The 13923-nt window shown below is 35.9% G+C and overlaps 1 protein-coding gene across 1 annotated transcript in view; it reads left to right on the top strand.

Annotated features, from left to right (window-relative positions):
- Positions 1-13923, top strand: part of RBBP8 (RB binding protein 8, endonuclease) — an 88169-nt gene that overhangs the window by 42695 nt on the left and 31551 nt on the right. Inside the window, exons 6-7 of the mRNA XM_008690697.2 lie at positions 5484-5550; positions 12119-12294. Of these exons, the coding sequence (XP_008688919.1) occupies positions 5484-5550; positions 12119-12294 (243 nt within the window). The remainder of the gene's footprint in view (positions 1-5483; positions 5551-12118; positions 12295-13923) is intronic.

The raw sequence follows: 13923 nt of genomic DNA, 5'->3' as shown, positions 1-13923 counted from the left end.
TACTTTACTCAGACAGTTTTTTAAAAGATTTAACTACATGTTTCATTGGTTTCTTTGCTTATTATTACTTTTTGCACTTCAGTTTCCTTCTGATTATTATCCTTTCCGAGATACATGCTTTAGAAGGTATTTGTTGGTTCTAAACTTAGTTGTTATCCACAGATGTTTTTATTTTTTACTTTTGTAAGGCTATTTTGCAGGGTAACAATCATTTTTCTCTGGCTGCTACTAAGATTTTTTTTCCTTTGTTTTTGGTGTTCTATAATTTTAATACAGTTTTAATCAAGTTTTTTTCCAAAAAAAATCTGTTTAGTATGTATTATAAAAATCTATGGAACCACATCTTTAATCATATCTGGAAAACTGTCAGCTACTAGCTTTTCAAATAGTGTGTCTTCTCCATTCTCTGTTTTGGGATTCTGGTGAGACCTCATCATTCTGTCCTTCATATCACTTACTGTCCCTTTCCTGTTTTCACCCCCTTGTTTCTCTCTGCTGCATTTTGAGTGATTTCTTCAGCTCTCTTGTTCAATATACTAAGTACTTCAATAGTTCTCTTGTGCTGAGTTATTTCAGTAACCAAATTTTTCATTCCTAAAAATTCTCTTTGGTTTTTTTTCAAGTCTGCCTAGAAGTCTTTTTTTTTTCTTCTTTTTTTTAAAGTAAGCTCTATGCCGAGCATGGAGCTTGAACTCACAACCCCAAGATCAAGAGTCACATGCTCTATTGACTGAGCCAGCCAGGTGCCCTTCTTTATTTTTTTTAATGAAATGTTTTTTAAAATGCAGAAAGGTATGGAGAATAGTAAAAAAAACCCTCATACACATTGCTTTTGTCTTTTTAAAATCTGAAATAGTTCCCTTTCCCATTTTTTTTCCTTTCATGACATTGGCTTTTTTTTTTTTTTTTTATGATTTTTTATTTATTTGAGAGAGAGAGACAGAGCATGAGCTCATAGAGAGAGAGCACAAGCTGGGGGTGGGGGTAGAAGAAGAGGCGGAAGCAGACAACCCGCTGAGCAGGGAGCCCAATGCAGGGCTCGATCCCAGGACCCCTGGGATCATGACCCAAGCCAAAGGCAGAGCTTAACTGACTGAGCCACCCAGGTGCCTTCATGACATTGGCTTCTTGAAGTAGGATCATCTTCCTAAAATTTTGCCATCTTCTGGATTTTTTTTTAGCATTTTATCTTGTTCCTTTATTTCCTATAAAATAAATACTGGATCTGAAGGCTTGATTAGGTCTAGATTAAACATTTTTGACAGTAGTACTTCATAGCTTAAATTGTCTATTTCATATTGCATCATATCAGGAGATAGATATTATCAGGTTCTTCCACTCTTAGGAATTCTAAGATTGATCACTGGGTTAAGGATGGCCACATTTCTTTATTAGAGAGTTATATTTTTTCCACCAAATAATCGGAGTGGGGGGATGGATGTGTGATGCTATGAAATTTAGCAAAAATTATAATTTTCTCTCAGTATTTCTGTAATGGTTTTCACATTAGTGGTGAGCCCTGCCTGAATTAATTATCAGAGACTATAAAATGCTAATTTTTTGTTTCTGTTTTCTACATTTATTAGCTGCGTTCTTCTGTAAACAGGGTTTTACCCTCATCAGTTGGGACTATTGGCTACCTTGGAATATAGTTCCTACTAGAAACGCATGGTACATCTTAATTTTCTTCCTTTAATTGCTAGTTTTCAGACTAAGGTCTTCTGTAAAACTTACCTTCAGTGGTGACAAATAAGTTGTTTATGTGTGATGTTTCATTTTGTTTTTGATGAAAGTGGGGCTTTCTCTTTTTTGAGTATGATAGACCCATAGGATTTTATCTGTTGAATGTGTGTCACTCAGTTGTGTTCATTATTCTTTTTGATGCTCAGATTATTTCAATCTTGTCTGCCTACCCATTTTTTGTAATCACTTCTAGTGTGTTCATTTTGGCCATTCCATCTTTTAAATCTAAACATTTCATTACTATATAAGATATTTCTATTATCTGAACTATTTGGGAATCCACATAGGAGTTATTTTCTGCTGATGCTAGTGGTAAGGATGAGGTTTACTTTGGCTCCATTCCAGGAGTTTGGGATTAAACTGGAAATCTCAGGTTCAGTCCCTCCACCAGGGCTGATACCAGCATCTGCTTACCTACACTGCTCCGGTGTTAGTTCACAGTTTTGTTTTGCTTTTGTTGATGATTGTGGTGTTGATGTGGGAGTCCCTTGGATTTCTCTTCCTGTGAGCTCAGCAGTTTAGTAAAAATTATGTTTTTATGCAGGTTCTAATTGTTTTATAGTAGGATTACTGTTAGACTATCTAATTCATTCATGCACCCTCAAGTGTTTACTTAGCCCAAGAAGGTTTTTTCTGGTTTTGTTTGTTTGTTTGTTTAGTGTCCCTCTCCATTCTCTCTGTTTCTTCTCTGGAACTCAGATTAACAAGATGCTAGGTCCTCCCATTCTGTCTAATTTTTCTTTGTACTTTGTAAATTTATTTCCTTCTGGTGAATTCTGGGAGTCACTTAGGTAGATATTAATTCTATCTTCATTCACATTTAGTCTGTTTTCATCCCATTTATTATACTTTTAATGATTATGACCTTTGTTTCTTTTGTGGCCACCTGTTGCTTGTTTTTAATGAACCTATCAGCCTTTGAAATCTGAAGATGTCATCAGATATCTTTTGTTTCCTATATTAAAACTACTTATCCAGAAGTTAATTTTGGGGGGCTGTTTTATAATTCTTTTTCTTTTTTAAGATTTATTTATTTATTTTACAGAGAGAGAAAGAGAGAGAGTGAGGGAGGGGCAGAGGGAGAGGGGAGAGAGAATCTCAAGCAAACACGGTGCTGAGCGTGGAGCCCACACAGGGCTCGATCCCACAACCCTGAGATCATGACCTGAGCTGAAACCAGGAGTTGGACACTCAACTGACTGAGCCACCCAGAGCCCCAGTTTTTAATTCTTTTTAAAAAAATTTTTTTATTTTTTATGTGTTTGTTGACTCTTAATTGTCTATAATTGTAGATGTCTCTAAATTGATGCTTTTGTTAAATGCAGCCTTATCTCTTTAGCTCAAGGAAGAATCCCTACTTTGCTAACAGTGAATGCAGGCTCTGATTTACAGGAGCCCTACTTCAATGGCAGAAGGTGGGAGAGAAGGAAACTTGACCGGAGAGATTTTCTGTAGGGTATATGGATAGTTTGTCTTCTAGGCACTACTGGGAGTGCCTTCTCTAGTGATTACTGTAAGTTAATTGAGAGCACTGCCCCGATCTCCTTGTCTCAGTCTTTATTAATGGACTCTCCAACGTTAAAACTTCTGGAAATCTATTCTTATGGCTTAGCCTAAGGGCAACTGTTTGCTCATTCACCATCTTCTGGAATTCTGCCTATACTGGAATTAATGTGACGTTCTGCAGAAAAGCTTCACTTTTTTAAAGGCCTTTTCTTTCTTTTTTTTTTTTTAAGATTTATTTATTTATTTGACAGAGAGAGAGACAGCCAGAGAGAGAGGGAACACAAGCAGGGGGAGTGGGAAAGGAAGAAGCAGGCTCATAGCGGAGGAGCCTGATGCGGGGCTCGATCCCAGAACGCTGGGATCATGCCCTGAGCCGAAGGCTGACACTTAATGACTGCGCCACCCAGGCGCCCCTTAAAGGCCTTTTCTTTGGTTAGATTTTACCATCAGTTTGAGCCTATCTATTTTTAAACCATTTGTGGATTTTTCATAGTTCTGATCTGCTAGTGGCACCCATTCTGGCTTTTCAATATTGCAGTTAGCTTATTTTTAGAGTTGCTTTGTCATTTCATTGGGATTTGGAGAGGAAGAGTCAGGTAAAGCCATCTTCATTAGAAATTTAAGGTCATCTTTGACTTCTCTCACCTACAGAGAATGAATTGCCAAATGACTACTGATTCTTCCTCTGTAACAGCTCTTCTGCCTGTGCTCATTTCCTGTTTCTGTACCTTCCACATTAGTCTGGATACTCATTTCTTATTTTAATGATCACCTGACTTGTCAGTGCTTTTTTTCTCACCTTGGTATAGGCTGTACGTCCTAACAAATCAATCTTCCCATCAGTCATCTATGAGAAATGACACCTGGTAATCTTTAAAAACGAAGTTCAGATTTCTTAACCTGGTTTTGAAGACTTCCTACCATTTATTATATCCAATCTTTCTTTCTACCTTTGTTCTGTTAATTCTGTGTGTAAAACTCTCTGTCCTGGGGGGCCTGGGTGGCTCAGTCGGTTAATTGTCCCACTCTTGATTTCAGCTCTGGGTCATGAGATCGAACCCCATGTCGGGCTCCATGCTCAGCAGGGAATCTGCTTGAGATTCTCTCCCTCTGCCCCTCCCCCTGCTCACACGCTCGCTCTTTCAAAAAAATAAATAAATCTTAAAAGCGAACCTCTGGTTCAGTTGTCCTCTCTTTAATGAATCCTTTCCTCATTGTCTCTAGAGCCCAAAGTAACCTCTTTCTCCTTGAAATTTCCTTTAATTCTGTACCTCTGTAATGCCCTTCGTGCTTTCTACTATACAGAACATGTTGTGTAGTATCTGGTTTCTCATTAGGCTGCACTTTTTCTTAGATCACTGTCCATATCTTAATTTTGTTAAGATCCTCCACAGGAGGTAGTTTAGTAACCTCACATATTATAGATAGCCAGAAAAATTTTATTTACTCAATGGAGGAAAATATGTTTAGATTTATAAACCACTAAATTATTAAATTTTTAGAATATGATTAACTTTCTTTTGTAGAGATTGGTCATATTTACTGTGATCTCTTAGATATTCCTCCTAGTGAAGTACTTGCTTAACCAGTGACCTCATACTAAAGATTTATAATAATTTTGTGCCCACTGAAGTAGAAATTATAGACCAAAATGGAGTTTCTGCTTTCTAAATAAGTAAACACAGGAAAATTTAGTCAAGGTATATTGAAACAAATATATATGTATATCAGTGGATATATTTAAATTACTGATACCATAATTATGAAACAAAGTATGACTAAGGAAGAAAATTTGACTTAAATGTGCTTACATTATAAAAATTATACTGCTATTCAGTGTTATTTTACTTTTATTATCAGATTTATTTTAAGATAAAGGTCTTTTACTAAAATGGTATTTGAAATTAGTAGGACTGAGTAACAGATGGAATGCTCTCTTGACCTTAGTATGAATAATTAAATGGTACTCCCCAGTACATGAGGTACTTTTTCTTTTTTGTCCACAAGCATAAAATAAAATTATCAGTTAATCAGTTACATGGAACTGGCACAGTATGAGATGTAGTAATCACTACCTAGTAACAGATTAGTCTCACACAGTATTAACTCTGACTAACATTATGACTTAGAATTAGAAATCCTAATTTCTGCATCATTATTGACATTATTGAAAAAGCCTAACATACATGTTAATATAGCTATAATATGTGCTTCTTTTTCATATTATGTTTAAGTGAATGAAAAGAATACTCTCCAGGAAGAAAATAAAAAGCTTTCTGAACAGCTGCAGCAGAAAATTGAGTAAGTACCTTTCCTTAATTGCAGCAGAAAATTGAATATTTTCCCTCAACTTTTCTTCCTTTATTACACTTAGCTATACAAACTGTAAAGATATTAAGAGTTGCAGGTTTCAGTTTTAAAAATGGTACAGTTTTCTGCAATAATATAAAGAAAATCACTTTTTGTGTTTTGGGAGTATACATGAACAGTGTACATTTATCTATTAGGCTAATGAATGCATAAAGGAAAAAATTTAATGTAAAACATTTTAATTTTTATAATTATTTATTTGAAATATTTTTTTTTTTTAAGATTTATTTATTTGAGAGAAAGAGAGAGAAAGAGCATGAGCTGGGGTGGGGGTTGCAGGGAGCCCAAAGTGGGACCCAATCTCACAACTCTGAGACCATGACCTGAGCCAAAACCAAGAGTTGGACACTCAACCGACTGAGCCACCCAAGTGCCCCTGAAATACTAATATTTATATAAATATTTGAGTTTTATTACCTTTTCAGCCCTGACCCAAAAGCTTCATAAAAGCAATCTGAATAAGTTTTTCCTCTTACACACTTTTCAGGCCTGGGGAACGTCTTCCTTTTTCTGTTCCTCTCCCCCCATTTCTCTTAAAGAATAAAAATAATAACTTATATTCTGTGTACCTGTTACTCTTCTTTGTGCATTATGTTTATTATATCTAATCCTCACTATGATTCTTCAAGGTAGCTTTTATTATCTCTGCTTTTATAGACCAGGAAACCAAAGGTCACAAAAGTCAAATAATTTGCCAACATCTCACAGCTGGTAGGGTAAATAAGTCTATCACTCCAACCCCTATCTTTTGACTTAAAGGCCCCTGTTTTTTCCATTATTCAACAGTATCTCAAAAAAAAGAATCAGTTTTTCTGGATATGGTCTGACTGTCACAGAGCTAAGATATGGCCAGTTCTTAGTTCCCATTTATATAAAGCTTATGAAATATTTTTTAAGAGTTAGGATTCAGGATAATCTTAATGGTTTTATAGGGCTCTTAAAGATTCTATTGCATTTGAGTGGACATCTACAAAAACTCTGGTAAACTATGGAGGTGTGACACATTATTATGGCTTTATTATGGCTTAGAATAGTTGTTGTCTTATGTATAAACACATCTTACAGGTGGAATTAGCATCCTTATTGGTATATACTTTTACGTAGTGGATACCCAATAGGATTTTGATATCCTCTCCTGTTATCAGTCCACTAAATATTAGTAGCGAAGGGAATTTTGAAGGAAAATGATTGTCAGATGAGGAAAGAAGGCTATAGGATCAGACTGAGATTATCAAACATCACATATGAAAATGTCAACACTTTCCAGTTTTACTCCTACTGCATGTTGAGGTAAGGGTAGAACATACATCCACAGTAGTTTACATATGATCCTAAAATCCAAAAGTTTTTTGTTTTTTGTTTTAAATGGTATTTACAACCTAATCTCACCTCAACTCACAGGACGCTGTTTATATAGTCCTTATCAACCCCACCTCATGTGAGCATTCCTGTGCTTTGCTGTGAAAAAGGCAGTGTGCTTGACGACAGGATGATGCCTCAGGCTGCACTGGAGCTGTTATGTAATAAGATGTGTATGCTCCATATTACCCTTCATGTTAAAAAAAAAAATCTGAATTCCGATTCATATCTGGTTCCAAAGATTTCAGATAAGCGATTGTTGACCTACATTAATTAATGTTTTGTGAAGTGATTTACATGTAGCTTATGGTATTCTGAACACTTCAGCCTTGATATTTATGAATACCAAAGATAAACAAGATAATGAGCATGTAGGGGCGCTTGGGTGGCACAACGGTTAAGCGTCTGCCTTCGGCTCAGGGCGTGATCCTGGCGTTATGGGATCGAGCCCCACATCAGGCTCTTCCGCTATGAGCCTGCTTCTTTCTCTCCCACTCCCCCTGCTTGTGTTCCCTCTCTCGCTGGCCGTCTCTATCTCCGTCGAATAAATAAAAATAAAATCTTTAAAAAAAAAAAAAAGATAATGAGCATGTAGAGGTTAATACAGGATCAGAGAGGTGATTGCCTCCAAAACCAGGGCACAGAAAGTGAATTGAAACTGGATAATGTCATTTGCTTGGTGAGATATGAATTTGAATTCATTGAGAATTAGTTTATTTTTAGTGTTCTGTAAGTCACAGATTTTTCTGTTAAAGCTCACTGGTATTTTAGAAAATAAATAAAAGCTGAAGTTTGAAACAATAAAGCGTAACCATACAGATGAGCTTCAAGGTATGCATCTTTTATTTCAGACATGTCTGAATCAGAACAGTGTAGGGGCTTATCTAGTGTGTATTTAAGTTCTCTTCTGAAATTTAAGATAGTTGTTATTCTCATAAGCCAGCCTCTTTTGTAACTTGCTCTCCTAAACAAATTTACTTTTGCTTGGCAGTTTAAAAAAATGGCAAGTATTATCTTTTCTTTGACTACCTAAAGCACTGTAACATTAGGCTATTAGTGCCTGAAATTCCCCTGAACTTTAGAAAAAACATTTGACTTGTATCTCTGCTTGTTAAATGCAGTAATTCTGACCTTTGATGTTACAGAAAGCTTATATGGTAGGACAGTTATTTAGTGACACTATAATAAGAAATTATTCAGAAAAAAATGTGCTGTTATAAAGTGTTTAAAAAATGTGTGGGTGTGTATACATATACATATATTCAAGTCACAGAAAGCAATAAATAAGCTAAGTGTTGAGGTCATGGCTCTTTCTGTTTTGGGGAATGGATGTACTGGATCAATGAAGGTCAAAGCAATCTATACACTCAAGGACTGTAAGATTCATTTCATTTTCACCCTTTTCCAAATTAAATTCCTTGTATAACTTCTTTAACAAATAGCCATTGTTTGAACACCTCTACTATAAGTTTAATCTCTCAAGCCTGTCTAGTTTTAGTGAAATATTATTAGAAACTTCTAAGTTTGTGTAGAAATCATTCTACTTACAGGTTATTTGTTGATTCTGATTTTGCATTCTGGGAGCATCTGGAACAAGTTTTACCCCTTCTTCTACTTTGCATTCATGAAGACAACTGTCAGGGCCCTCCTGAGTCTTACTCTTCCTTAGGGTAAATATCCTCTGTTCATTAACTGTTCCTCAGGAGGCATTACTTCAAGACTTCAGAGGATCATTTGTCTTTAATATTTTAGTTTGTCAATATCCTAATTAAGAACTCAGTATTCTAGGGGTACCTAAATGGCTCAGTCGTTAAGCGTCCTACTCTTGATTTCAGCTCAGGCCATGATCTCAGGGTCCTGAGATCGAGCCCCGTGTTGGTCTCCACACTCAGCAGAGAGTCTGCTTGAGATTCTCTCTCCCTCTCCCTCTGCTCCTCCTCACCACAATATGACTAAAGTTTTAGTCAGACTTTTCTGACTGATGTGTTGAGAGTAGATTGTAAGTCAAATGTTTTTACAAGATTAATTTTTCCTGGGTAATTTATATCTTAATTTCCTGGGTAATATCAATATTACTTGTAGTCTATAATCCTATATTCTGTACTGAGGAAAATCTTTAGAGCTAATATCTACTTTTTAACTGTCTTATTCTGGAAAAACAGAGTAAGCTAAGGTCATATGAGAAAGCCTTATAAATTAATGGAGTGTGAAATCTACCTGACCTTGCTTTAACTAATTACGTCACAGGCTATCTGCCTATTAGTCATGAGAATTCAACCTGGAACATGAATGAGTCACAAGAAATTGATTTCCTGGCAGAGTCCATCTATAAGTAGTGGGGATCACAAAAGGAAAACAAAAACAAAACCCAAAAACCCCTAGATCTAATTAGAGGTGTCTAAACTAAGTAAACAAGTGCTGGCTTTGTCCTCTATTGTCATAAAAGGAAAAAAAACCAAAGCAACTTCCATGTATTAATCAAGTCTCTTTTTTAAAGCATTAGGTCTGATTTTTGAGAAACGGTAAAAGTTCATGCTGTAGCTTTAGTTAATTATGCACGCTGGTCAACTTTCTTCTACTTTTCTAACAGCACAAGAGTAAAATTTTTTTGATTGTGTGTTTTATTTGTTGGCCTTCCCTTAAACTCCTTTCAAAACAACTTTAGTTTTTTCTCAAGACCTATAAAGATCCAGGGTCTCCCTCTGTAAAGAGTCTACAAAAAGTTTTTAACCTTCAGCTTTTCTCTTCTAAAGAACTTACAGTTAGTTAAAACACTTTAAACTTAATGAAACAGTTATAGCCATCAGATTTACTTAAACATTCTGATTTTCAAAAAAAGGAAAAGATCCCTAAAATACAAACTAGTGAGTCTGATACACTGATCTCTTAGAACCAGTATAAGTTTGTAATACGAATAACTCAAGTAAGACTAATTTTAATTCTGAGGAATGTTTTATTGTAAATGAAGCTCTCACAGGAAGGCATGTGACAATGATTGCCTTGATATCTCCTGAAGAATGATAATGAAGGAAATATATAGTAGTATGCCTCAGGGCTCCATCCTCAGGCAGATTTTGCTCAACATTTTATTAATGATTTTGATGAAGGGCACTAATGGAATATTCATCAAATTTGTGGAAGACATAAAGCTGAGAATAAACTTTAACCTAATACATGGCAGGAAAAAGTCAACATATGAAAGACCCTCAGAGGTTGGAATAATGGGCCAAATCTAACAAAACAAAATATAACAGGTTAAATGCAAGATTATAAGCCTCACTGAACTGAATCAGAAGAGAGAGAATCCAGGTTCTACCACCTACGCAGGTGGGTAACCTTGTGAGGTTACTTTAGCACGAAACTGCAGAAAGGGTATACAAACTCTTTAGTGAGGTGGACCTGGGTTCAGATGCTGGGTCTGAGACTGATCAGTCATGTTGGATAAGTCAGTTAGCTTTTCTGAACCTTAGTTACCATATCTACAAAGTATGGTACTGTAATTTCCCACTTCCTTTTTACAGGAAAGCTGTGAAAAGGAAGTAATATATGTAAAGATGTAATCCAATGCCAGAAAATAGTATTAATTGACAGTGCTCTTCTTTTAAAAAGAAGGAGCAGGCTAAATGGTATAAGGTAAAATGTCATATTGTGTCACTGCTCTGATTAAAACCTGCCTCATCTTTGCATTTCAGTGGAACACAAGCCAAAGTCTTTTAAATGATCTAATTGTCCCCCTCCCCTATTACCTCTCAGTTCTGTTTTTATATTATACTCTAATCACCGTCGCTTCCTCAAGGTTCCTCAGCCTACCTACCTTAGGTTCTTTGCTCTGGCTCTTCCATCTGCTTGGAATGCTCATCCCCAGATATCACTTAACTAGCTCTCTCATTTCCTTCAAGTCTTTGCTGAAGTTTTACTTTCTCATCAAGTGGTCAAAGCACAAAAATATTACTGGTTGTTCCTTATTGGGCTCACTGTGACTAGAATCTTGAAGTCAGAGTCTTTCCTATCCTCTACTTGTAGATATGTTATTTAGATAAAAATAGTAGGTTGTCGAAGAAAAACATACAGAAAAATGGAGAGGGCAGGATTGTCCTATTGGTCAGACCACACCTGGAATACGGAGTTCTTTTTTTTTTTAAGAGAAAGACAGGGCACGTGTGCTCGAGTGCGTTTGTGGTGAGGAGGGCCTGGGTAGAAGCAGTGGTGGAAACTCCAGGTGCGAATCCTACTTGTAGTCAGTTATTAGTCTCATGGTCTCTACTAAGGATAACACATTGAGTGCCTCTCAGGACCGTCCTGGGAATCTGGCTGCCGGGGTTTAGATCCTGCATCTGTTACTTATTTTTTAGTAAGTGACTTAACTTCCGTATCTTCATTTGCTCGTTTGTAAAATGAGAGTGATATTAGTAGCATATACAGTTGTGATAATTAAACCGATGCGTGTAGCACTTCGTTCCTGGCAATATAAACCTGGAACAAATGTTGGTAGTAATCAGTATCAGTGTTATCCATCACCCTGTATTGATCATTTGCCAAGTCATGTTGATTTTACTACCATAGTATTTAACACTGACCCCTTCCTTTCCATAGCTGTTTTCAGCAGTCTAGTTCAAACCCACAGAAACTCTTGCCTGGACCATAGTAGGCACTGATTAATTGATTCCTTGCTTCCTTTCTTTCTGTTCTAGTCCGTGTTGCAGTCTTGCTACTCGATTGTCACATTACTTCCATGCTCTAAAACCTTAATAAACTGTTTTCCGATTGCTTTCTAAATTATGCACACACTTAATCAAGGCTCTTGTTCATGTAGTTCCAGCTTGCCCTTCTCTAACACCAGGGCAGAGTATTAGATGCCTTCACTCTGCTCATTTTCTCTGCCATTTGAAGTTCTTTTCATTTCACCTCAAGGTACCCCCAACTGCACCTGGTACTTCACTTCGCACAATAGTATTCCCACTTGGTACTCTAATGATTTGAATACTTCTCTAATCCTTGTCTTTAGATTTAGAGCCTTAAATACAAGGAATTACATCTCTTACAGCTCCATACCTGTGTTTTTTTGTAAGTCCATACTAGAGATGTTTTAATAAATATTTGTTGCATTAATTTTCTTTCATTTGTCATTATTTTCCTCTAGGAATGATCAACAGCACCAAGTGGCTGATCTTGACTCTGAGGAAAATGTTATTCCAGATTCACCAATAACAGCCTTTTCATTTTCTGGCATTAATCGGCTACGAAGAAAGGAGAACCTCCATGTCCGATACATAGAACAAACACATGCTAAACTGGAGCAGTCCGTGTGTACAAACGGTGAGGATTGGAGTTTTACTTTAGTTACCTGTTTTTGTATAAAAAACTATTCTGCTGTGGTGAGTTTTTCTGTTCTTCCATCTAGTGGAAGGAAGACAGCCATTGTTGGGGAACTTAGGTCGCAACTGTAAGTTTAACTACCGTTAGTGAGGTGACTGGGAAGGCGTTTTCTGCCTATCCTTATGTATAGGCATGCATTACTTATCTGAATATGTAAACACCCAGCAGTTTATAAATGTACTGTATAGGTTTTTCTCCTTTTATTTAAAAAATATTCCTATTTCTATATCTGAATGGGATTAGAAGGAAAGGGGAAAGGAATTTAATGTTAATTTTCACCTGTGTGCCGGGTAATACACTGAGTGATTCAAGTGTGTTATTACTATATTTTAATTCTTCTGACAAGCTGGGGCGGTAGCTGTCAATATCTTCATTTTATAATGAAGAAAGGTTTGCTCTTTGGAGGGGGTAATCACTGACTCAGAGTCACCTGTCAAGTAAGTAGGGTCAGAATTCAAGTACAGGTCAGGTCAGATTGAGTCAATTCAAGTACAGATCACCCTGGAGCTAAACTTTTGTACTTTCCATGTCTTACCCACAGCTACTCCTACCAGTAGCTTTAACTGGCTGTTTTTGTTATAATGTGTAGCGATTGGTGGTAACCAAGAAATGGCTTTATAAAGTATCTACTTTGTGGTTTATCAGTGGCATATTTCTAATTCCAGGCCCATTTACCATTTCTGCTAAATACTTTGGAATCTGTCTTTGCATATAGCCCCGAAATGTATCATGTGTTGTGATACAATGATTATTTAATATTGATCTGAGGTAAATGGTAAAGACTTCCATTTTAACCTGAATTGTTTGTAACAAGGAAAGCATTTGGAGGGAAGGGGTGTAATATTTCTAGAGATAATTTCATAATACAAATAAACTGTGGACAGTAGCTATGCCTTTAAAATAATAAGTAGATCTTATTCTTCGGTATTGGAAAATTGGCAGCATTTTTTTCCCCATTTTATATGAGCTTGCATCACCCTCTAGTGGAAGACAAAAGAACTGTTAAAAATCTTACATGTAATTAGGAACTAAAGTTAAAATGTGAGATCCTGAATCTAAAATGAACATTCATTGGCCTTTTAGTCTGCTATCTGACAGAATTACTACAGATAAACATCTACATATTAGATCATGTTTAAATCCATCTGTAAGAATACCTAAAAAAACAAATCACAGTTTTCTTTATTAGGAAAGTCTTTTTTAATATCTTGTATAAGTGCTTCTGGTTTATTTCTTCATCATATGAGAATGACCTATAACTGTTTTAAAACTTAATTTGTCTATTTTAATCTTTCTCTGATCATTTTTACTTGGAATCTAAAATTTCAGTTATAAAATATTAGATCGTTTTTGAGCCATGCAAATTATTTTAAAACTTATTTAATGACTACTTGGTCTTCCCTTTCTAACTACTCTTGCTTGTTTTAGTTTATAGTACGTTATAATATTATTTTCTACTTATAATTAAAAGCTTATTTCCCTTAGCTTTGTCCTTCTTTTGGTTTTCTTTAAATTAAATCCTTAAACATTGGAATGGTTTCTAATAAAGCATGTTTCAGGATTTCCTTC

Source organism: Ursus maritimus, unplaced genomic scaffold, assembly GCF_017311325.1.
Source record: "Ursus maritimus isolate PB19 unplaced genomic scaffold, ASM1731132v1 scaffold_18, whole genome shotgun sequence".
NCBI classification, from domain to species: Eukaryota; Metazoa; Chordata; class Mammalia; order Carnivora; family Ursidae; genus Ursus; species Ursus maritimus.
Note: the sequence above shows the minus strand (reverse complement) of the source record. Positions and strands in the feature narration are given on the sequence as shown.